The following is a 21,674-nucleotide window of genomic DNA, read 5'->3' on the forward strand; positions in this document are numbered from 1 at the left end:
GAGGATGTGACGTTGGTGTTGACTATGAAGGCGCTCCATTTCCAAAGGGCCTTAGACCGGTGCCGCTTTTACTGGTCAAACTACAATTTGACTGAACACGATTCAATATCGGACATCAGCATAAAATATCAGCTGCTCTAAATAGATATTTCAGGTTTCACTTGAAATGATTTGAGCAAAGATAACTAAGATCGAGAATACCCAATTCCCACAGTATGTTCCGAATGATTTAAAGCGGCGTCCATCTGGCATCCGGCCTCACCCCGCACGTGACCCGGCCGCTCCATACAATTTCGTCCACTTAACAACCACCTCTCTTTTCATGTCAACCAAGGCACAAGAATGATCCTCTCAGAGCATGGACGGACTACTCACCGAGATTAAGACGGTCACACATGATCAAAGGGCCTCGTTATCCCCTGCCACCGACGCTCCTCAGAAGCATGGCACCGAGAAACATAAATCAGATCCCGAGTTAGTTGTGGACAAGGACCAAGCATCGCCGCAGCACATCTTAACGGTCATCAAGTCAAAACCTGATCACTTCGAACTCTCCCGTGTTCTTGCGACACTGGACCCATCCAGCAAGCATTCGAACCCCTCAGGCTTTGATATCAGAATCCCCAGCCCGACAACAGCGCAAATCCTCAATGCCTTAGTCAGCATCACGATTCCTGATCACTGGGAGTCCTTGAATCCTATTGCGAAAGGATCGAAGTCGAGTGGCGTGAAGACAAGGGCTGCATTGCTGCGATGTCTTAGTAGCGTTGCTGGGATCAGCTGCTTGGTCACTCAACTCCGTTCGCTGATAGCTGCCGCTCGATCATCCAAGGCTTCAGAGCGTCCCATTCAAACCAGAGATCTGTTATCGGTGATCTCTGCACTTCTGGAACCAAGGGATTTTGCATTGCGCCTGTATACTGACATTGACTCGTTGTATGGGAATGCAACTCAGAAGCAGATCGCTTGGAGAGAGCTGCTGTCTCTGATTGCTGCTAGCAGGGTCCTCTCCACTGCAGCTGAGGCGCTTACTCTGGTTAGCGGCGTTGATGGTGTGGCTTCGAGCTCATGGGTCGGAGACGGATCTAAATATGCATCCTGGATTGGCCTCAATGTTACCTACATGGTCTCGAGGATAGATCCAGATAAAGAGGGGTATTGGAAGGCAGCAGCATCTCTGACCGGACGGGCGTTGAGCCTTGGGTATACAGGTAATTATTTATCTTCTTTTTGTGGTACCTTTTCTAATATCTGTACAGACAAGCTGGTGCGAGAATTATATTATGGGCTGTTGGTCCAACAGGACTTTGCCGCGCAGTATGGCATCCTGTTTGGTCATCTTCGTCCAACAGAGCAGCTCTCAGTTGTAGAAGCTATCTTCCGCGACATTGAAAAGAGTTATTTCACATTCGAAAGAGAGAATGCTTCTAACGACTTGGTGAATGGCGTGGCTGCCCTATGTTCGATAATCCTAGATGGACATGCAAATCTGCAAGCTCAGCTTGTGGATTGGTTGTCAAAAGGCCAGGGAGGCTCAATTCAAACGTCTGGACTACGGCGAGCCGTGTTAGCTGCATTTGCTGACCAAAAAGGCAAGTGAGATGTGCTCGGCGATATGGAAGCCTTATTAACAATTCCTGCAGACTTGATATATACCTTGCTCACAAAAGGCCTGGAGCAATCTGCTGATAAATTTTACATAAAGCATGCTCCCACCACTAGTCAAGAAGGTATGCCGTATATTGTCCATCTGAGAGCATGCGTGCTGATTATTCCTAGCAAACACCCAGATCATACTCCTCGCAGCTGGGCATCTCCAACAGCTTGACCCAGACGAAGTGAAAAGCATAGGACGCTCAGGTACTTTCCTCGGCAGTGTCTCCAACCGTCTTGCGGCTTCTTCTACAAGGTGTCGATTTCTAGGTATGATTATCGGAACGGCAATCTCCCAGCTTGTTGAAGAGCCAGGGAAAGCAATGAGATTTGATCTTGAGGAAATGGAAAGCGATGAGGCGCGATGGTACCTGAACCTCATCAAGACCCAAGACACCATTGGCTCGCTGGAATCGATTCGATCACCTCGAGAAAGTAGATCGGAATCGCAAAAGCATACAACCAAGAATGCATCTACGACGAGCGCAAAACAAGCCAATCAGCAGCGGGTAAAAATCATGTCGATAGAAGAAATCGGCGAGTCCGGAGATGAAGAGTCTGAGGACGAGGACGACGACTTGATTCCCTACGAGAAACCTGACGAAGACCCTTCAGACTCTGACGATGATCCAACGCTGATTCAGCGGAATAAGCCGACAGCGCCAGTGTAAGTCCCGTTGCCCTCAATTCGCTCGCTCATCTCACTAATCCTGACAGGTATATTCGCGACCTTATAACCTACCTCCGAGATGCCGACAACGTGGAACGCTACGAGCTGGCCATCACCACCGCACCCTCGCTCATTCGACGAAAGACCGGTTTCGGCACCGAGCTTGCAGAGCAAACGGAAGAGCTCGCTCTCATTATCGTCGGCCTGCAGGAGCCGAGCAAGATGCCCAAGTTCCACGAATACCGGCTCCAGAGCATGATCGCGTTGATCGTCTCGCAACCTCTGAAACTCGGTCGGTGGTTCTCGGCCATCTTCTTCGACGGCGACCTGTCTCAAATCCAACGCTCCGCCATCCTCACAGCCCTCGGTCTCGCTGCTCGTGAACTCGCCGGCAATGGCGAAGAAGACGCCCGAACCATCGGTCTCCCAGCCCTCCCAGACTCCTCGTTCCCATCGAAGAAACTCCCCGCCGCCTTGGAAGCACTGTACAAGAGCGATACCGACTCTCCCATCACAACTCTCACGCAGAAACTATCTCAAGCCTCCCTGCAGCCTCTCGCAGCCACCGCCGCAGACGCAGCCTCGGGTCCGGACGCGCTCAAAGTACGAACCTTCTCCTCGCGAATGGAGGTCGAAAAGAAGCGTCAGCAACGAGAATCTCAGCGCCAAAAATCAACCATCAAAGACCTCCACAAAGTACTTTCCGATGGCTTCTTCTACCCGCTCAAAGGCCGCTTCGAAGTCATGATGATGCAGTTCTCATCGTAAGTCTCCCAGTAATCATTCCCATATTTGTCCACTAACCAAGCCAAACCCACAGATCCTCCTCCCCATCCCACAACCCCTTCCTCATCCCTCACCTCCTCTCCCTCTTCATCCAAACCCTCACTCTCCTCCTCTCCACCATGGGCCCTCACTCCCCCTCCCTCCCTACCCTTACTCACGAAACCACCTCCTTCCTTCTAAGCCTCCACACCCGCCCCGTCTCCGACGAACCCACCATCCTGACCGCCCTGCTCTCGCTCTTCCTCGCCCTCATCGACCTAAACGTCGAGTCCGGGACCTCCGGCGAAGAGCGCCTCGTCACCGACTTCGCGTCCCAGGTCATCGAGCTGCGCGATTGGGCCGGGCAGATCTTTGATCGTGTCTCGGCGACGGGTGGGGGGTCTGGCGACGAGGTTCGGGATCGTGTGAGGACGTTGGCGGCGGGGGTTATGGTTAAGCTTGGGGAGGTTATGGAGAGGTATCAGGGGCGGTTGATGGGGGTGAATTCGGGGTTTAGGTATTAGATATTGGTTATGAGATTACAGGGTTGGTTTTGGGTTTGTTTTGTTGTGGGGGTTTTGATGTTGGTGAGATTTGGTCTTTTAATATGCTGCAAGATATTACTGGATTCGATACGTAGCATGAATGCGTTTGGTTCTGGGAAATTTATTAAGTATGCTTGTTATGGATTTCCCATCGTATTATCATGGTCATTGTCATAGTCGAATCAAGTGCGAGTTAAGAGTTATAAAAAAGCAAAGATGGAACCACAGTTCCACACCCCCTAGATATTCTGGTATACCAGCAAGATGACGGAGCTACTCCATCTTAGCGAAATCGCCCTTCTCGATAGCCGCATCCATCATGCGATCCCCATTGATGATACTTGTCGTGCAGATGACGATCTTCCGTTTCGGCGCCTCCTGAGCAGCGATGAACCGCAGGGCCGCGATCTCCGTGAACGTGATGCCGCCCAGGAAGAAGACGTAGATGGTCTTGGTGGCGTTGGTGCCGCTGATGGTCTGGCGCGCGCGCACCGCCTTGTCGTCGCCCTTCTGCACGATGCTGAAGGTGGACCCGCGCGCGCTCTTGACGATGTCCTCGAAGCCCAGCCATCCGGGCGAAGCGGTGCTAGCGGGACTGGGGGCGGTGATTGCAGGGGCGGTCGAGCCGCCGCGGATGAGAGAGAGGATGTAGGGCTTCTGCAGGACGCACTGGACGAGACGGATGCTGAGGGGGGCGAAGCCGCTGTAGACGTAGGCGACGTCGGAGGGGTCCTTTTCGCTGACCTCCTCGACGACGAGACGGAGGTTCTTGCGCAGGTAATTGTAGTTGGTTTTGGAGCCGGTCTGAGTGCCTGTGGTGGGGAGGAGCATGGTGGTGGCGGACGACCGCGGCTGGAGAAGGTCCATCTTCTCTAGCGCCGAGAAGGTCAGAATGTGTTGGTAGCCGTAGGCTTGGACGATCTGGCGTTTAAAAGACTCCAAGTCGCGCGGGCGGAGACCGCCGGACATGCAGGATTCGAGGCAGAGAAGACGGAGGATGGTTTTGAGGGGCACGTCGCGGGCGATGAGCTCTTCGACAGAGTCGTGTTGGTAGGTCGGGTCGGCGCCGGCGGCGTTGTTCTGCTGGACTTCGAGGATCTTGCGGAAGGTGTCGGCGCGGGTGTTGCGCATGATCTCTTCGGCGAGGTTGGTGTGTACGCGCAGGCTCTGGTGCTCGAGTTGGTAGGTGGGGAGCTTGTTGACGAATTCGCGCAGCTCCGTCGTTGATTTCGCCGTGTGTCGGCTTTCGTAGTCGGTTTCCAGCCGGCGCGCGACTTTATTCAGGATGTCGCCGACGATGGCGAAGTTGGCGTCGCGGAGTTGACTGAAGAGTTGGTCGGAGGCGTCGAGCTGGATTTTGCGCTTCTGGCCTTGTTTGGATGTTTGCTGTGGAGCCTTGGAGGACTCTTGGGCTTGAGGCGTGGATGTAAACCCGACGATGGAGGTGTCCACATCTGCCTGGTTTTGTTTGATGCCGACGGTTTCATCGATCAAGCCCTCGTAGGTGAGCTGCGTGAGGAGAGCTGTGCCAAAGTCAACGTCGCGGTCGATGATGATCAGGCTCTCGGTGTCTGCACTAGGCAGCAATCCTCTTGTGGAGGGATCCATGAGGCCGGAGCTTTCTTCGGCATCCATTTCTTTTCTCATCCGTAGCAACAGGTCTGCGAGCCGCCGAGCATTGTCGCCCTTGCCGACGATTCGTGGGAAATAACCGTGTCGCTGCTGGATATCCATAAGGGCTTTTGCGGCGAGGAACACACATCCCGGGTCTTTATGCTGCAAGATATTTAGTCCACTGTGATCATTCTATGCGAATGGCATCTTACCAGATACAGGTCGCTGAAGGCATCTTCTAGCTCCAGCGACAAGACGTCTTGCTCCAGAGGCACAAAGTAGAGGGAGAACTCGGCGACATTCACGTCCCCGATAATGCCGGTTTCTTCCAGGATAGAATTGCTTACGAGGGTTCGCCTGGGTACCCAGAATATCGAGAACTCATGCTCCACATTGCCGTTCCGTTGCAGGCGTTGAATCTGTTCTAGAGGTATGTCAGCTCACACTGATGGCATTCAGTCAAACGAGGTATTATAAAGAAGGCCTTAGAAATGAGCTGGGAAATTGATATTGGTGTTGATATAGGGAGCCCAACCGACTACGTAGAGATGAAGCATCTGCGCAATCTACAGTTTGTCCCATTCTATCGCATGCTTTCAGGGCATGCAACGATTTACAAAGAGGGCGCCGAGAATATGGAAAGACCACCAACATACCTGCCACTGCGCGCACCTGGCGCGTCTTCTCGGCATGGACTAAGAAGATCACATTGCGCTGCGAGGAGTCCACATTGGCATTCTCGAGGAGAAATACACGATCTACCCCGTACTCCTGAAGCAGGGAGAACTTGATAAAGAGACCGACCGGGCCTGCCAGGTCCTGGCTAATGACGAGGTTCTTCTTCCCACGCACCTGGAGGAAGTTCAGCCCAAGTCTGCATCAAGACGATCTAGAGCCTTAACTCACGCCTTCCAGGAGATTCAACAGATCCCTCCGCGCCTTATCCCGGAGATAGTCCGCATCAGACCCTGGATATGGCGCCATGCTGGACGGGAGAATGCTGAATTGGCGGATTGAGAGAGACGAAGGGAAGTAGGAAGCCGCGGAGTGCCTGAGGAAAGAAAGGCGGTGACTCGCGGAGCTGTGGCTGCCGCGTCTCTGATTGGTTGGCGCTGCTCAGCCATCGGGACTAGCCAGAAGGGGCTTAGCGGATACATAGCCCGGCACCGCCACCATTGGTATCGTCACAGCGGCGTTATAATTCCGTTATTTGCCGCATTTGGGGCCATCTGAGGCGTATCGGTAATACACGCCATACGAGCCTCGACCTGACATTTGCCTGCAGATCCCCTGAACGTGGCAGTTTCATCTTTCTCACTCTCTCCTTTTCCCCCTTTTGTTGTCAATTCTCTCCCGTCTCTCGAAGCCCTTCTTTTCTATTTCCTCTTCTTATCTGCTTCTATAATACCCTTGTTCTAGACCCACACCCTCAGCTGAACTCCACGATGGGCAGATTCGGCCTTAAGAAGTCCGACGACGACGACTCCTCTAACCGCCGGGCACTCTTCGGCGGGCGCAAGAAGAAGGAAGAGCCCCCCGCCAACCCCTACGCGAAGCCCATTCCCACCGATCCCTACACCAAAGCGAAGATCACGGCTGGTGTGGCCCCCTTGTCCGCAGGAGATATCGGCGCACCCAGCGCCTCTTCGGGCCCCCACGGTATCCCCGCCGATAACAAATACCAGGGCGGTGGATACGCACCGAACCAGTTCAACAACACGGGAGGCTACGGTGGCGATCGATTCGGCGGCGGTGGTGCCGGCCCTGCAGCTGGAGCTTCTCGATATGGCCCCGGTGGCTACGGAGGTTTAGGCAGCGCCGATCCCAATGACCCCGCCGCGGGGGATTCCAACCGCGATGCCCTGTTCGGCGGTGCCAGAGAACGGGCAGAGCAGCAACCAGCGGGTGGTGCACCCCCGCCGCCATACACTGAGGGGTCCCCCGCGTACGGCGGCGGCAGCAATGCGTACAACACGTCGACGTATCAGGAGCGGCAGTTGACGGCGGAAGAGGAAGAGGAGGAGGAGATCGGCACGATCAAGCAGGACATCCGATTCATCAAGCAGGGCGATGTGGCGTCTACTCGTAACGCGCTCCGGATTGCGGCGCAGGCCGAAGAGACCGGTCGCGAGACGCTGGCCCGTCTAGGAGCTCAAGGCGAGCGCATCCACGATACCGAGAAGCACCTGGACATTGCCAAGATCGAGGGCCGTGTGGCCGAGGAGAAGGCTCGCGAGTTGAAGACGCTGAACAAGAGTATGTTCGCGGTGCACGTGTCCAACCCGTTCACCAGCGGCCGGCGACGACGGGAGCGCGACGAGAAGGTTCTGAACACGCACCGCGAAGAACGAGCCGCCCGCGAAGGCACTCGGCAAGAAGCCTTCGGCACCAACCAGCGCATGGAGCGGACGTTCCGCGACATCGAGCGCGACGCCGGCAAGCCGGGCCGAGGCGGTCGCACCAACGTCACGGACCGGGCCAAGTACCAGTTCGAGGCGGACAGCGAGGATGAGGGCATGGAGAACGAGATCGAGCAGAACTTGGATCTGCTGGGAGGCGCGGCAGGCCGATTGAACGGGCTGGCCAAGGCGACGGGACGCGAGCTGGACGAGCAGAACCGACACTTGGAGCGTATCACCGGCAAGGTAAGAGCTTTTCAACCTCTCCTCATATTGACCGAGACCCATACTAACCACCCTGCAGAGCGACTACGTCAGCGACCAGGTTGCCATGAACCGGGCGAAACTGGATCGGATTCGTTAAGGGGGATGGGAGATGCTGGACTGCCCGGAGCCGTCAAACCCTGTCTTACATGTGCATAATAATGTTGCTTACTTGGTTCTACATGGCGTTGCGGACTGTTTTTCATTTTGCTAGGGATCTGCCGGTAGAAAAGGGCTCGATTTAATCCACGCAAGAGAACCTTGCCATTTCGTATCTCCTTCTGGTCGCATAGAATCCACCCTCTACAGCCGATACCGAAAGCCCACCGTCTTCCAATCCGTCACATCCTCATAATCCTCCGGCCTCAACTCCACCGAATGCACCAACTCCGACACGTCCTGTCGCGGCTGCTCACTCTCCTGCTGCGCTTTTCCCACCGTCACTACGCCTGCCAGCCCGGCATCCCCTCGGACGCCCTCCGTCGCATCCCTGCGCCCATTCAGCCACGCCAGATACCCCCTCAGCGCCAACGCCATCGCGCCCGCAATGATATAACACACCAGGATCGCCCGGAACGAGGTCTGATACGTCGGCGCCTCGCTGCTGCGAAACAGATGCGGCCCGGCAATGTTGCCCGCGCAGTACGCCACGAACATCAGCGCCGTCATGGTCATCTTCTTGCTCACGCCCTTATAGTTCGCCTGCACCAGCGACATCGTCAACGGCAGCGCTCCCGGGCCCGTCGCCAGCAGAAAGTACCCGAACAGCTGCGCCCCCAGCGGCACATGCGCCCGCGCATAGATGATCGCACTGCCCGTGATGCTCAGCAGCACAATCCCCACAATCAGCAGACACGTCGCGCGCTGCAACCGTCCCGCCATCCACCCCGTCACCGCGATCGTCGCCGCACTAATGATGCTCGTGGGGATGTTGATCAGCGTCGACTGCAGCGACGTGAACCCAAATGACTTGATCACCAAGTTACTGAAGTTCTGGGTCCCGCCGTTCGGGATCTGCGTGAGCAGCGCAATCGAGAACAAGAACCCCGTCTTGGGGTCGATCAGACACTCGCGCGCCTGCGTCCACGACCACGCCGTTTTCTCAGTGCGTCCGGTCCCCGCGATGAGGACGCGGTGCGTCATGAGCGTGCGCTCCGAGGGGGTCAGGAACCTCGCTGTCGAGATACTATCCGGCAGGAAGAGCAGCAGCACAAACGCCCACAGAAACGTCGCCACCCCCAGGATGATGTACATCCATTGCCACGGGTTCAGCGGCGCCGCGATATGTCCGACCCCGTACGCCAGCAGGCTCGCGACTAGCCCGCCGATCGAGTTTCCGGAGAACCAGATCCCCGTGCGCACGGGCATCTCGTCGCGCGTGTACCACGACGTCGTGATGAACATGAATGCTGGGGTGATGGTGGCTTCGGCCACGCCGAGTAGGAACCGTACAGCGAGGAGCCCGCCGTAGTTGACGCAGGCGGCCGTGAGGGCCACCACGGCGCCCCAGAAGAGTGTGTTCGCGGTCAGGTATTTGGCGACGGGGAGGCGGGGGATGAGGATGTTGGTGGGCCCTTCCCAGAAGAAGTAGCCGAAGTAGAAGATGCTGGAGACCCAGCTGTATTGTTGGCCGACGAGGCCCTGCGGTATATAAGTATGAGGTTATGCATCTAAGGATGGGGATGGTAGCAGGGGAAAAACTAACCGTGTCGTCGATGAGACCGAAGACCGACGCGCTAGAGAGGATGGTCTTGTCCATGAAGTTCAACATGTACGTGAAAAACAGGATGGGAATGAGTCGACGGTCGACTTTGCGGAGGATTTTGGTAACATCCTCGGGAGGAATTGGGGCTGCGGAGATGGACGCCGAAGACGAAGCCATTGTGAGGTGGTCGATAGGGCTGGAATAGACTCACGCTGGAGAACATGCAGCGCAGGGCTTTTATATCGAAGTCGAAAATGAAAGATAAACTCAAACTAAACACACCCCTCTATCTCCTTATCTCGCCTTCTCTATCTGCTCGATCCTGCATCCCCACCGGTATCTCTCGGCCGGTCTCCGCACGACCAGACTAGGGTATATCAGGGCAACCTATCACCTTGCATGCCGTCTCCGATTCCTCCACAAATAACACCCCAGACAAAGTAACATTGCCCAGGGAGTCGCTGCACAATGTCCCACCTCTCCATCCCGCCCTTCATCCGCTCGCTCCCCAAAGTCGAGCTGCACATCCACATCGAAGGCACCCTCAGCCCGTCTCTGCGCTGGACTCTATCCCAGAGAAACCACATCCCGCTGCGCTACAACACCTACGAATCCCTCCTCGCCTCCTACAATGTCACCTACAACCACCGCCGCGAAGTCCACGGCGACAACGGCATGCCCACGTTCCTGGAGACGTATTTCGAGGCCCTCGAGGTGCTGGTCACAGAGGACGACTTCTACGAGCTAGCGATGGCGTACTTCACGCGTGCCAGCGAAATGAATGTGCGCTATGCCGAGCCCTTCTTCGATCTGCAGGCGCATACGGATCGAGGGGTAGCGGTGGAAACGGTGATGAGGGGATTGTGGCGGGCGAGGACAGATGCGAAGGAGAAGCTGGGTGTCGAGAGCTGGTGGATTCTGTGCTTTGTGCGGGACAGGGATGTTCAAGAGGGGGTGAGGGTGTTGAGGGAGGCGATGCCGTGGGCGCGAAGCCCCGCCTCTTCTACGACGGGGAGTGGCGAGCGCAAGGAGGTTTTCCACGCTGTTGGCGTCGCGAGTAACGAGTACGGTCGTCCTCCGGGGCTCTTCGAAGAAGGGTTCCGCATCGCGAAAAACGCCGGGCTAAAGGTGACGATGCACTGCGATGTGGACCAGTACGAGGTCGATGCGCATCTGCACGACGCGGTGTTCACGGTCTGCGATGGCCACGGGGCCGATCGCATCGATCATGGGCTTAATGCGGTGGATTCGCCCAAGGTGATGGCGGGGTTGAAGGCGCGCGGGATCGGGCTGACGCTGTGTCCGCATGCGTATCATCGACGACAGGCGACGGAGGTGCTGTTTCCGAAGATTCGGGCGCTGTGGGACGAGGGGGTGACGTTCTGCATTAATAGCGATGACCCGGCGTATATGCATGACGTGTGGATTGATGGGAACATGGCGAAGATGATGCAGTATGGCGGGTTTGGGGAGGGTGAGATGGTGCAGATGGTGCGGAATGCGGTGGAGATGAGTTGGGCAGGGGACGAGGTGAAGAGGAGACTGAGGATGGAGTTGGATAGTTTGTCGTATTGATATGGCTAGCTTGAATAACGGGATATTACAATCTCGACGCTGACATTGACTTCTTCCACAACTGACACAGCGGACCGTCTTCTCCATATACAGGATCCTCCAAGGGCATTGCAACGGCGTCAATCTCCCTACGCAGAGCATGCAAATCGATCGGCTCCTTGCCGTACTCGTTGCGCCATCGCGGGCATCCCTAATCAGTATTGCCTTAGCTTCCAGTATTAACCAATATCTGAGTGGGAGGATGCATACTTCCGGATAGACTCCAACATAGCGATACTCCGGGTTATCATCCCCATCTACTGAACTATGGGCCGTTCCAGCCGGTAGAACCAGCACGTCGCCGGCGTGCAGCGTGACTTTTATTCCGGCGCTGGGATCGAGATCTCCTCCCGCGGCGCCGAGGAGGAGGGTCGATGTGCCTTGAAAGATTCCTAAATCGTAGATATTATTATCAGTAACACGGTCATTCCAATCACTCCAGAAATAGTATGTACCGTAGCATTCATGACTATTCGGATGGAAATGACGGGTTGAGATGGCGCCCCATGTTCCCTTTTCTTGGTTAGTCTCTTATTCTTCGAAGTTCATGAAGAGAGAAATGAGATGACTGACACGCTTCTCCCACTTATGCGATGTCAGGAACTCGGTGGCGCTGGATTCTGAGAGAGGGCGAGGCAAGACATTCCGGTAGTGCAGGACGGGGAGGGAGTTGTTCGGGGCGTGGAGGGTTGGGGAGAGGTGGTATGTTTCTGGGGCCATTTGGACTTGCTTAATCTTTTGCTGTCTGAAGTTGTCTGGGATAGATATATCTATTAAGATAGGTTCATATGGCCAGAGATAAGATAGAATAGGCCGAATAAGGAGAAGAAATGCGAGATGAGGAGAGAGGGGAAGGAGTTCAGTGACCCCTCACCGGTCTATCATTAATTATGATGTTTTAGTCTAATCTCATGGCACTTTACAAGAAAGAAAGAATGCGTTCAATAGTAATCGCATTATATGACCATATGTACTCGATATGCTGGTGTCCTGGACTGAATAGATCTCCAACAGATTTTGTTACTTATTAAAGCGACTCCAATTATCTGATATGGCAAATGCAACAGTGAAGTGACCAAGACATGGAAGTGCCCGGACAGTGGAAGTGTAATGATCATCATATAATGGCAGAGGACCACTCTGCAATTGTCTCGGCCAGGGTTTGGTCTGAAAGTTTTACCTTTCCACTTCAACATCTAAAGCGAAACACGATGGTAGATGACCCCAGCTATACCGACCCAATGGGGAAGCTGCGATGGACATCCATGGATGGATCCAGGTCCCGCCGTCCGGGGCTTTCCTTTCTTTGCTTCCACCTGTTCACTTTTCACCAATCCTTCGCACTTCTCTGCTCCCGTCAACTCAATGTCACCGGATTGAAACTGTATGAATATTCTCTAGGGTTTTATCCCTCCATTATCTTGCCATGAAATTGATGATTGCCTTCTCCGGCTGACTTCCCCGCGCTTACATTCCGCTCATTGGGCCACGTGCTTGGCGGGGCGGCACTGGTTCTTCTTCGCCCTTCGTCCAATTGCTCCCCAAACTTAATGGCGATTCCATTGAATCTTCAAAAATGTCCGACATTTCGGAATTTGTCGCCTCGTGCAATGAAACGAAGCGGCTGCAACAAGACCACACTTGTGAGAAACATTGGAAAAAATGGGGTCCCTATGTTGCTGAACGCCAATGGGGAACTGGTAGGTTCTCTTCGGTCACTGATGCGATCATTCTAACCTCTTACCACACAGTCCGTGAGGATTACTCGTGAGAACTTCCCCGGCTCCATTGAGCGATAACTAACAGACCCAGCGAGGATGGAGATGCTTGGAGCCGTGAGAACCCAGAGCCAAATTACCAGACGAGTAGACTGACCGGATCTTCTAGACTTCCCCCATGATCATGCACGCAAACGAGCCTACCGCTGGGGAGAAGATGGGATTGCCGGAGTATCTGATGACCATGGCTTTCAAAACATAGCCTTTGCATTCTGGAATGGAATAGAGTCAGTACGACCGGCAAGCTATGAATTGGTCTCGCGATAACGAGACCATTTGAGCGGTTTCTCATAGTTCTGCCCTATAGTCCCTTCCTCAAAGAACGACTGTTTGGGTTGTCCAACTCCGAAGGGGTGCATGGCGAGTCAGTCAAGGAGGTTTACTTTCACCTAGACAATGTGCCCTCGGTACCTCTCTCTCTAATCCCTCTTGCACATTTCATCACGGTCTAACAAAACTAACCCTCCCATACCATCAGCACTCATACATGAAGTACCTCTACAAATATCCCCAGCGTGAATTTCCTTACGACAAGCTCGTTCGAGAAAACGCCAACCGAAGCGTAGAAGAACCGGAATACTCCTTAGTCGATACCGAGATCTTCGAGGCCGACCGCTACTGGGACATCTTCATCGAAGTGGCGAAGGAGGGCGATGACGAAGAAGAGCTCATTTTCCGTGTTGTCGCCTACAATCGTGGACCAGAGCCTGCGCCTCTGCACATAGTCCCGCAAATCTGGTTCAGGAATACATGGGGATGGGGCCGGAAGTCGGAACACCCAAAGCCAACATTAGCGAAGGCAAGCGATCTTGCTATCGTATCGGATCATTTGAAGCTTGAAAGAACATATCTTCTATTCTCCCCCTCTCCCGGTACGGGTGCCGATACAGACGACGTCCTTCCCGAGTTTCTTTTTACCGAGAATGATACCAATTCGGAGGCTCTGTCATTAGGCCCGAATCCCACACCACATGTCAAAGACGCATTTCACAGATACATTGTGGATGGCCAGTCGACGGCTGTGAATGCGAAACAAACCGGGACCAAATCCGCCGTTTGGTATGCTTTTGATAATCCCGGTGTCCCTCCGGGAGAATGCGCTGTGGTTCGATTCAGACTGTCCAAAAATCACAAAGACTACATTGACGAGGAGGAATTGGATAACATCATAGAGCAGAGAAAGGATGAAGCGGATGATTTCTACTACAAGGTTAACCCACGGCCAATGTCAGATGACCTGAGAAACATTCAACGTCAGGCGTTCGCCAGTATACTTTGGTCTAAGCAACACTACTACTTCGTTTGGGATCACTGGATCAATGGAGATCCAGTTAGGCCCGTCAACAGGAGGAACATCGACCAGCAATGGAGACATATGCACCTTGACGATATCTTTTCAGTCCGTGACTCCTGGGAGTACCCTTTCTCTTCCGCGTGGGACTCGGGCTTTTCTGGTATTACATTGGCGATGATTGATCCACAACTCGCCAAGGACCAATTATTACTCTGTACAAGCGAGCGCTACATGCACCCCAACGGCCAACTGCCCGGATATGAAAGAAATTTTGGCGATAGCAGCCCTCCCGTGCAGGCATGGTCAGCCTTTCGTATATTCAAAATCGAGCGCAAAATGTATGGTCGACAGGACCTAGACTTCCTGGAGCTGATGTTTGAGAAACTACTGATCAACTTCACGTGGTGGGTAAACCGGAAAGATTTAGAGGGCAAGAACCTTTTTGAAGGCGGGTATCTCGGACTCGACAACATCGGCATCTTCAGCCGATCAGACCCTCTTCCAACGGGTGGTGTTTTGGAACAAGCAGATAGTACAGGATGGATGGCTTTCTATTGCCTCAGCATGTTGAACATCAGCCTGGAGCTGGCAAAACACCGTCGCATCTACGAATCCATGGCCTCAAAATTTTTTGAGCATTTCGTTCTCATCAGCGATGCCATGCGGAATCTCTGGAATGAGGAAGACGGTTTCTACTATGATGCAATCTCCTGGGGCGCCCCGTGGAGCCGGCAGCTGCCAATTCGCTCTCTTGTTGGTCTGATTCCTCTTTACGCCACCCTCACATTGGAGCCGGAGATCATAGATCGGTTTCCCAAATTTAAGCGTCAGCTTGAATGGTATATTGAAAACAGGCAGGACATGGCAGAGCGCAATATTGCGAGCATGACTCGGCGAGGGAAAGGAGACCGACTGCTTTTGGCCCTCGTTAGTAAGCCACGATTGGTGAGGATACTATCCAAGATGCTTGACGAAGAAGAGTTTCTGTCTAAATACGGTATCCGCTCATTATCTCGACACCATGAAAAGCACCCATACCTCATGGGGTTTCAGGGTAAGCAGTTTAAAATCGGGTATACACCAGGGCATGCGAATAGCAGGTTATTCGGGGGGAATAGTAACTGGCGGGGTCCCATTTGGACCACGGCCAATTTTCTTCTTAACGAGTCCTTGCTTCGATTCTTCATGTTCTATGGCACAGAATTGAAGGTTGAATGTCCTACTGATAGTGGTGACTACCTACACCTGGGCCATGTTGCTGAAGAACTGAACCACAGATTCATATCATTGTTCACCAGAGATGACGAAGGGCGGAGGCCTTCCAATGCTGGAGATGATCGCCTTGACTTCGATGAACACTGGAAAGACTATCTTTGGCTGCACGAATTCTTTGATGGAGACAAAGGCTGTGGCTTTGGCGCCAACCATCACTCTGCCTGGAGCAGTTTGATCGCAAAGGTCATTCACAGTACATCGTATGGATTCCACTGGTCCGAAGACATTTCTTTATGTTTTACATACTAACATATTGCCTACAGTATTACTGTTAGACTCTCTTTCACTCCACGAACTCCGTTCGCCATGATGCACTATTACTTTGATGAGGTTTTTCACAAACGCAATTTCAATTCGGTTCGGTCTATCCCCTCTCCCATTGCGGAGGATAAAGATGAACTTGGTTTCCCGGTTTCTCAAAATAAGGATAAATTCGACCAAAAAACGGAGAATAAGACGGATGAGATTGATAAGAAGATCGATCATCAGGTCGCCTCGCAGCTGGACGGCATCCGCATATCAGCCGAAAATGGTCAAGCTGACGACCTTGGTGATCACCGGTCTATTTCAGTCCGAGAAAATACTGTTTGGATATGACAGTCTAGAAGCAGACCATCATAAGCCCAGTGGTGCCACGTGGCAATGCAAGACACTACCTGTCCGGATTTAGGGTACATTTAATACTTCCTTTCCCATACAACTATCGCCAGTCCACATACCCAGCTCGCCGTCGCGACAAGCCTTCAAGATATCGAGCTACGAGGGTTTCATTTATTTCCAATCCAAACACCAACCAGAACCTTGCCAGAGAACGAACCGTTCCCCCAGAACCGTCTTATCCCCCAGTGGATTCGGACCGGTAACACCATCAGATTTGTGACATGCATAAGCACGCCGGCACCTACATGGAGAATCCTTAGCCAGTGGCACAACTCTCCCCCATCAAGTATTGATACCCTCCAATTTTGCCAGATTGCACAGCATGGGCTCCCCTTTAGATTGGGATGAGATTGGTGCAATCCCTTACAGGGCCCGTGGAAATCTGACCTACAATCATCTAAGCTTCCGAGCCCTGTCGCAAGAATGGCGCGAAAAGGTCTACCCATGGCACAGCATTAAAGACGGTAATCCGACCATCTCCGCTCAAGGAGTCAAATACGTTTCCGCATTCCTCCAAGCTTGGCTCTTTTTCGGTCTTCTGAGGGAAGTCGTCGGCGAAGATAATTGGGACAGAGCCTCACTGATACATGACAACGGCACGGAGATCAATAAGTCCATGGTGGTCAATCTAGTCAACCAATGGAAGAAACGGGAACTTGCGTCGGAGGTTGGACGGGCCGGTCGACTGGTGAGAATTCAGCTTGTGTTGTCGGAGGCGAGGACGCATGTTCTACAGATATGCTCTGTGGAAGATGAGAAAAGCGATTCCTCTCTCGAGGATGCGGAGTATAACACCATTGCATTGTCGTTGATGGTGCTAGGAGAGATGCTGAGTAACCTTACTGCGAGGATTCTGGAGGATTCCGGGCAAAGGAAGGCCTTAGGATGGACTGTTGACGAGAATAGGGGATGGGGACAAACGGGGGCAATATTGAGATCCATGCAGAGAAAATGGAGCCCGGAAACAGTGCATATGCTGAGAAGCTCGCTGAGGGGCCATGCAACAGCTCAGCTGTACGCCCTGCGGATTTCGGGGGAAGAGGAGAAGGGCGATAACGAGGGGCAGGTAATTAAAAATCAGGGAAGTGTTTCATATGAGATGGCTCATTGGGAAGGGTGTGAGCATCGAGAAGATGGTAAGAACGAAGACCTCGTTGGGCCCGATGAGAAGCAGCTTGGGGAGATCATCCAGAAGGGAAAGATTCCACTGGTCAAGTACACATCGGCGACGAATAAGGTAGAGCTGGTGGAATACGACGTCGGGACACGGTATGCAATCTTGTCCCACGTATGGAGCGATGGATATGGAAATCCAAGTGAGAACAAGACACGTCCCTGCTTGCTCGCCTTTTACAACGAGCTGTTTTTCAAGGCGCAGAAGATCCTTCACCGGATCGATCCCGACCCCGAATTGCCCTTTTGGATGGACACATTGACCATTCCTGTCAGAGACCCTACACAACGGAAGCAGGCCATCAAAACCATGCACCGTTCGTATACTCATGCCGACTTCACCATTGTGCTCGATTCGAGGTTGGGACAGATGCAAGTCGGGCACTCGTATGCTGAGACGGCGATGAAAATCTTCTCCAGCCGCTGGATGAGTCGACTGTGGACGCTTCAGGAGGCATATCTCAGCAAGAAACTCATCTTCAAATTCCAAGACACAGAATTAGTCGATCTGGACCTGTTGGAAGGCAATTATCTCTCGCATCCGACTCTCGCGGAGTCCATGGTTGCTGCCAAGGCACGCAAGTACTATGACCGTTTGCTGGGCTGGCAAAGGCAGAAGAGGATCTATAATGTCCGAATTCAAGACGACTCTCTGCTGCCTTCTATCTGGGAGGCAGTCCAATGGCGCACAACCAGCCATCCCAAGCATGAGACGCAGGCTCTCGCAACGCTCTTCCAACTGGAGGTTGACTTTCCAGATGGCTTCGATCATTTTCAATGCGGAGAGGACTGCGGAAAGGGCATCCATAAGCCTTGCGCTGATGATCTCGACCATCGCATGAAGCTCCTCCTCGAGTCGCTCTACGACGCGTACCCGGGGTCCATTCCACAAGGTATGATCTTCCTACCTGGGCGTCGACTATCCATCGAAGGCTTTGGTTGGGCCCCGTCCACCTGGATGGTCGGACACGAGGTCAACCACGACGACCCCATATTCAACACGTCCCAAGCAGCCGAGCTCACATTCAATGGGCTCCTGGTACGATACCCGGGCTTTTTGCTACACTCGTCCGAGAATCGCATGTACCTCGAGAACGAAAACTCGTTTGTTTTCTCGCGCGACATTCTACTCCTAGAGTGGTATGCTGTTCGACCCGTCGAAGGATCATGCTCTGCTATCCCCCGGACAAAAGGCTCGGAATTCGCGATCATCTCGTCTCGTGATACCATCTTCGAGGATCGTGAGATCGCCCTTCTGGTAGAGATCAAGAGGCGTCGGCACCCAAAGCTCCACGTGGAGATCCTTTCTCGGGTTTGGATCTGGCGCGAGAGAGACCAGAGTCGGATTCATGAGTTTCAGAAACGGTTCTGGGACCAGAAAGCCGACGCTTGTGAGTATGGGGAGTCGCTCAATCCGGATCAACTGTGGAGTATTGGGAGATGTAGCTGGCAGCCAAAAGAGGGCGGATGACCGGTGTTTGCACTGTTTGGATGACTCGCCTTGACATTTCGCCTCCAACCGAAGTGTGAATCTCAGGGAGAAAATAGCCGACATGCCAGCCAAATGTTTTGACTTCGGGAGATCACCCTGCCCTGCCTTGGCATTTCAGGATGAAGAAACCATGACAGACAATCAGCTTTTCTACATTACGAGTTCAATTCAGAAAGTAAATGTCCGTATATCAACTTTATTAGACAATTATGGTATAAAATAATCAATAAATAGTAGCGACCGTAATGACACCCACATCGTGTCTATTTGTATGCTTGCTCCAAAACAAAACCAAACCCAACCCAATAACAAATTTCAAATCGAGCATGCATTGCATCGCCGGCAGTGGTTTCGTTTCCATTTCCATGCTCCGCCCATTTGCGCAACGGGTATCAGTTTCCTGTATTTCCTCCGGTGATGGATGGAGTCATCCCGGAGAGGAAATGCTCTAGGGAAACAAAAACAGATAAAAGGCAGATCAAATCGAGGTTCACACACAAATGAAATAAATAGCAAAAAAAGAAAACAAGAAAGGCAGCGGACCTGCTGCGAATATCTTCGGGATCCAGATAGACGGTCGAGATCCGTTTGATATCGCAGAAAGAAAAAGGTGGAAAAAAAATCAGACAAAAAAATCAACACAACCCAGTTGGTATCAGAAAAGAAGATTCGTGCCAGTTCAAAAGAAAAAGAAAAAAAAAGGGGGAAAGCACCAACACCCTAGTCTAAGCGAGAGAAAGAAGTGAATAAAAAAGTCAAACCATGCAGGAAAAACAACCGGTACCTTCTATGGTCATAACGTGGGAAAAAGGCAAAAACAAAAAAAGACAAAACAAAAGACATCACCGAGAGATTCCCTCCAAGACCCTTGTACCGTAATCCTGCCGATCCATGATAAGAAAAATAGAAGAAAAAGGGGGTATCAATTCTCTGTCGACTGCAGAGACGGGGAAAAAAGAAATAGAAAGTAGAATAGAATCCGCAGTGGGACGATGTTGTACAAGGGGTAAGAAAGCCTTGTCGGAGGTTTGCTGTGATGTGCAGGTTGAAAAAAGCCTCACTGGAGCGTTTCAGTGGACAAGGTTTGAGGGTTGAAGAGAGAAAAAAGCATCAGGCGTAGTATGGTGGATGTGAATGGCGAGAGATTTACTCGTCCTCTTCGCCAGACACTCCGTCCTTTTCGCCCTTGTGGACCTTCTTGTGTCGGCGAAGGTTCGAAACGACTGAGAAGTGTCGGCCGCACCCTTCCACATCACATGCGAATGCTGTAAACAAAGTCAGTATGTTTGTAACAGACACTGATTGAAGCCGTGGTAGAACTTACGCTTTTCGCCGGTGTGGCTGTACATATGGGTCTGCAGAGACGAAGGCCGGGTGAAACGCTTGTCGCACACCTTGCACTTGTGCTTCTTCTGGGTGTTTGACGGCATCTTCGAGCTGAACTGGCTCATCATCGACTGGGGTCCAGGGGGAGCGCTGCCCGACAGAAGGTTGGAGGGGCGAGGGAGAGTCCGCGACAAGTGCCCGTTCTCATATGATTCCGATGTCGTGGAGCTGTAGTCGGTCACAGACGACTCAACCGATGCGACAGAAGCGCTGTAGTAGGGGTAGTTTCCGCCCGAGGAGATCGAGGACCCAGAGGAGTGAGTAGAGGGGAAGCCATAGGAATCGCCAGATCCCCGGGAGCCGCGAGGACCGTAGATGTTACGGGGCGTCAAATCCTGGCTGAGAGCGACCATTCCACGGCTGGCGTCGAGCGCATCACCGAACGTCGGGGCAGAGGGGGGTTGCGAAGGTCCAACGCGAGCATCACTGTAACAAACAAAAGGGTCAGCGCAATTCTTCCCACACCGAGTCGAAACGCCGCGAAAAATATGAGGGAGGTTGTTCTTACGCATGGGATATCCGGCGATCCTGGTGCAGAGAGGGAGCGTAGCTCAAAGGCGCATAGCTGGCGGGGGCAAAAGTGCTCATAGGTGATGTCGTGGTGTAGGCGGGAGCTTGTTCGAACGAGGTACGGGGCAAATCGTGCTGCATTCCCATGACTTCGGGGCCTGGGTAGCTCGTCGCGGTGGTAGTCGAGTAGCTGCTTCCGGTGACCATGGACGGCGCGGAGACGGGGATGCTCGAGTAAGGCATGGACATGGGCGAAGGCCGGCTCACTTCCTCTTTGGCATGGTTGAGACCCATGGAGGTCGCGTAGACGGGCGGGGTGGAATGGGACGAGGTATGAGCAGCGGTCCAGGGGTCGGTAAACTGAGGAGGGTTGTGGTGCGGCATGTTATGTTGATAGACGTTGTCGAAGCCCATCCCGCCGTACTGGCGGTTCTGGTTTTCAATGACCATCGTCATGGAGGATGGATGTTATTGGGGTGGAATTCTGGAAAAGTTCCTTGTTTGTTTATGTTGGGTATGCAGGTGTCGCGGCAGGTTGCGATTGTCTTCGCAACGACCACAAACAACGTGAAGGTTCAAGACAAGACGACAGGGACGGACGATCAATGGGAAGATGATCGCGACGTACACAGAACGTGTGGTGTCTGACAGCAAGGTGGGGAGATGCGATAGGAAGAAAGGGAGAAGAGGGAGAAAAAAGAGAAACAAGAAGAATAAGATAGCGAAGATCGATCAATCAATAAAGGGATTGAGAATTGATCCGCGACGAGGTGGGAGCAGACGATGCGCGGAGGAGCGATAGTCAGGGCAGGAAAACAATCCGACGGAAAGCTAGAGTTTAAGAAAGATCAAGAACCAAAGAGGAGAAACAGAGCGA

At 53.0% G+C, this 21,674-nt stretch overlaps 9 protein-coding genes across 9 annotated transcripts; 5 read left to right on the top strand and 4 right to left on the bottom strand.

Moving 5' to 3' along the window:
• Positions 1-343: 343 nt before the first annotated feature.
• On the top strand, positions 344-3,612 carry P170DRAFT_461602 (telomere length regulation TEL2 family protein; the record flags this gene model as incomplete). The annotated part of the gene is made up of 6 exons (XM_024852048.1): positions 344-1,211; positions 1,260-1,592; positions 1,644-1,730; positions 1,780-2,320; positions 2,371-3,087; positions 3,144-3,612. The coding sequence occupies exons 1-6, from the start codon at positions 359-361 to the stop codon at positions 3,610-3,612; spliced, it is 3,000 nt and encodes a 999-aa protein (XP_024711141.1). The 5' UTR covers positions 344-358.
• A 162-nt stretch (positions 3,613-3,774) lies between these two features.
• On the bottom strand, positions 3,775-6,253 carry P170DRAFT_433311 (Sec1 family protein). Its single transcript, XM_024848457.1, has 4 exons — positions 6,154-6,253; positions 5,904-6,099; positions 5,460-5,671; positions 3,775-5,409 (listed from the first exon to the last, which is right to left on the bottom strand). Exons 1-4 carry the CDS (start codon positions 6,229-6,231, stop codon positions 3,907-3,909), a joined length of 1,989 nt encoding a protein of 662 aa, XP_024711142.1. The 5' UTR covers positions 6,232-6,253; the 3' UTR covers positions 3,775-3,906.
• Positions 6,254-6,556: 303 nt separating this feature from the next.
• Positions 6,557-8,370, top strand: P170DRAFT_433313 (putative plasma membrane SNARE protein (Sec9)). The gene is made up of 2 exons (XM_024848458.1): positions 6,557-7,892; positions 7,951-8,370. The coding sequence occupies exons 1-2, from the start codon at positions 6,693-6,695 to the stop codon at positions 8,008-8,010; spliced, it is 1,260 nt and encodes a 419-aa protein (XP_024711143.1). The 5' UTR covers positions 6,557-6,692; the 3' UTR covers positions 8,011-8,370.
• Positions 8,121-9,799, bottom strand: P170DRAFT_396557 (MFS general substrate transporter). Its single transcript, XM_024846125.1, has 2 exons — positions 9,616-9,799; positions 8,121-9,551 (listed from the first exon to the last, which is right to left on the bottom strand). The coding sequence occupies exons 1-2, from the start codon at positions 9,790-9,792 to the stop codon at positions 8,214-8,216; spliced, it is 1,515 nt and encodes a 504-aa protein (XP_024711144.1). The 5' UTR covers positions 9,793-9,799; the 3' UTR covers positions 8,121-8,213.
• Positions 9,800-10,037: 238 nt separating this feature from the next.
• Positions 10,038-11,257, top strand: P170DRAFT_433315 (adenosine deaminase family protein). The gene has a single exon (XM_024848459.1). It carries the CDS (start codon positions 10,084-10,086, stop codon positions 11,188-11,190), a length of 1,107 nt encoding a protein of 368 aa, XP_024711145.1. The 5' UTR covers positions 10,038-10,083; the 3' UTR covers positions 11,191-11,257.
• Positions 11,203-11,998, bottom strand: P170DRAFT_50869 (cupin domain-containing protein). Its single transcript, XM_024854596.1, has 4 exons — positions 11,803-11,998; positions 11,685-11,742; positions 11,440-11,621; positions 11,203-11,380 (listed from the first exon to the last, which is right to left on the bottom strand). Exons 1-4 carry the CDS (start codon positions 11,947-11,949, stop codon positions 11,216-11,218), a joined length of 552 nt encoding a protein of 183 aa, XP_024711146.1. The 5' UTR covers positions 11,950-11,998; the 3' UTR covers positions 11,203-11,215.
• Positions 11,999-12,805: 807 nt separating this feature from the next.
• Positions 12,806-16,173, top strand: P170DRAFT_506354 (family 63 glycoside hydrolase; the record flags this gene model as incomplete). The annotated part of the gene is made up of 7 exons (XM_024854387.1): positions 12,806-12,929; positions 12,981-12,996; positions 13,042-13,064; positions 13,117-13,234; positions 13,315-13,414; positions 13,486-15,776; positions 15,840-16,173. 7 exons carry the CDS (start codon positions 12,806-12,808, stop codon positions 16,171-16,173), a joined length of 3,006 nt encoding a protein of 1,001 aa, XP_024711147.1.
• Positions 16,174-16,558: 385 nt separating this feature from the next.
• On the top strand, positions 16,559-18,988 carry P170DRAFT_461608 (uncharacterized protein; the record flags this gene model as incomplete). The annotated part of the gene is made up of 1 exon (XM_024852049.1): positions 16,559-18,988. One exon carries the CDS (start codon positions 16,559-16,561, stop codon positions 18,878-18,880), a length of 2,322 nt encoding a protein of 773 aa, XP_024711148.1. The 3' UTR covers positions 18,881-18,988.
• Positions 18,989-20,047: 1,059 nt separating this feature from the next.
• Positions 20,048-21,253, bottom strand: P170DRAFT_422347 (C2H2-type zinc finger protein; the record flags this gene model as incomplete). Its single annotated transcript, XM_024847426.1, has 3 exons — positions 20,048-20,166; positions 20,226-20,713; positions 20,796-21,253. 3 exons carry the CDS (start codon positions 21,251-21,253, stop codon positions 20,048-20,050), a joined length of 1,065 nt encoding a protein of 354 aa, XP_024711149.1.
• Between the last annotated feature and the right edge of the window lie 421 nt (positions 21,254-21,674).

Source organism: Aspergillus steynii (assembly GCF_002849105.1).
Source record: "Aspergillus steynii IBT 23096 chromosome Unknown P170scaffold_1, whole genome shotgun sequence".
Taxonomy (NCBI): Eukaryota; Fungi; Ascomycota; class Eurotiomycetes; order Eurotiales; family Aspergillaceae; genus Aspergillus; species Aspergillus steynii.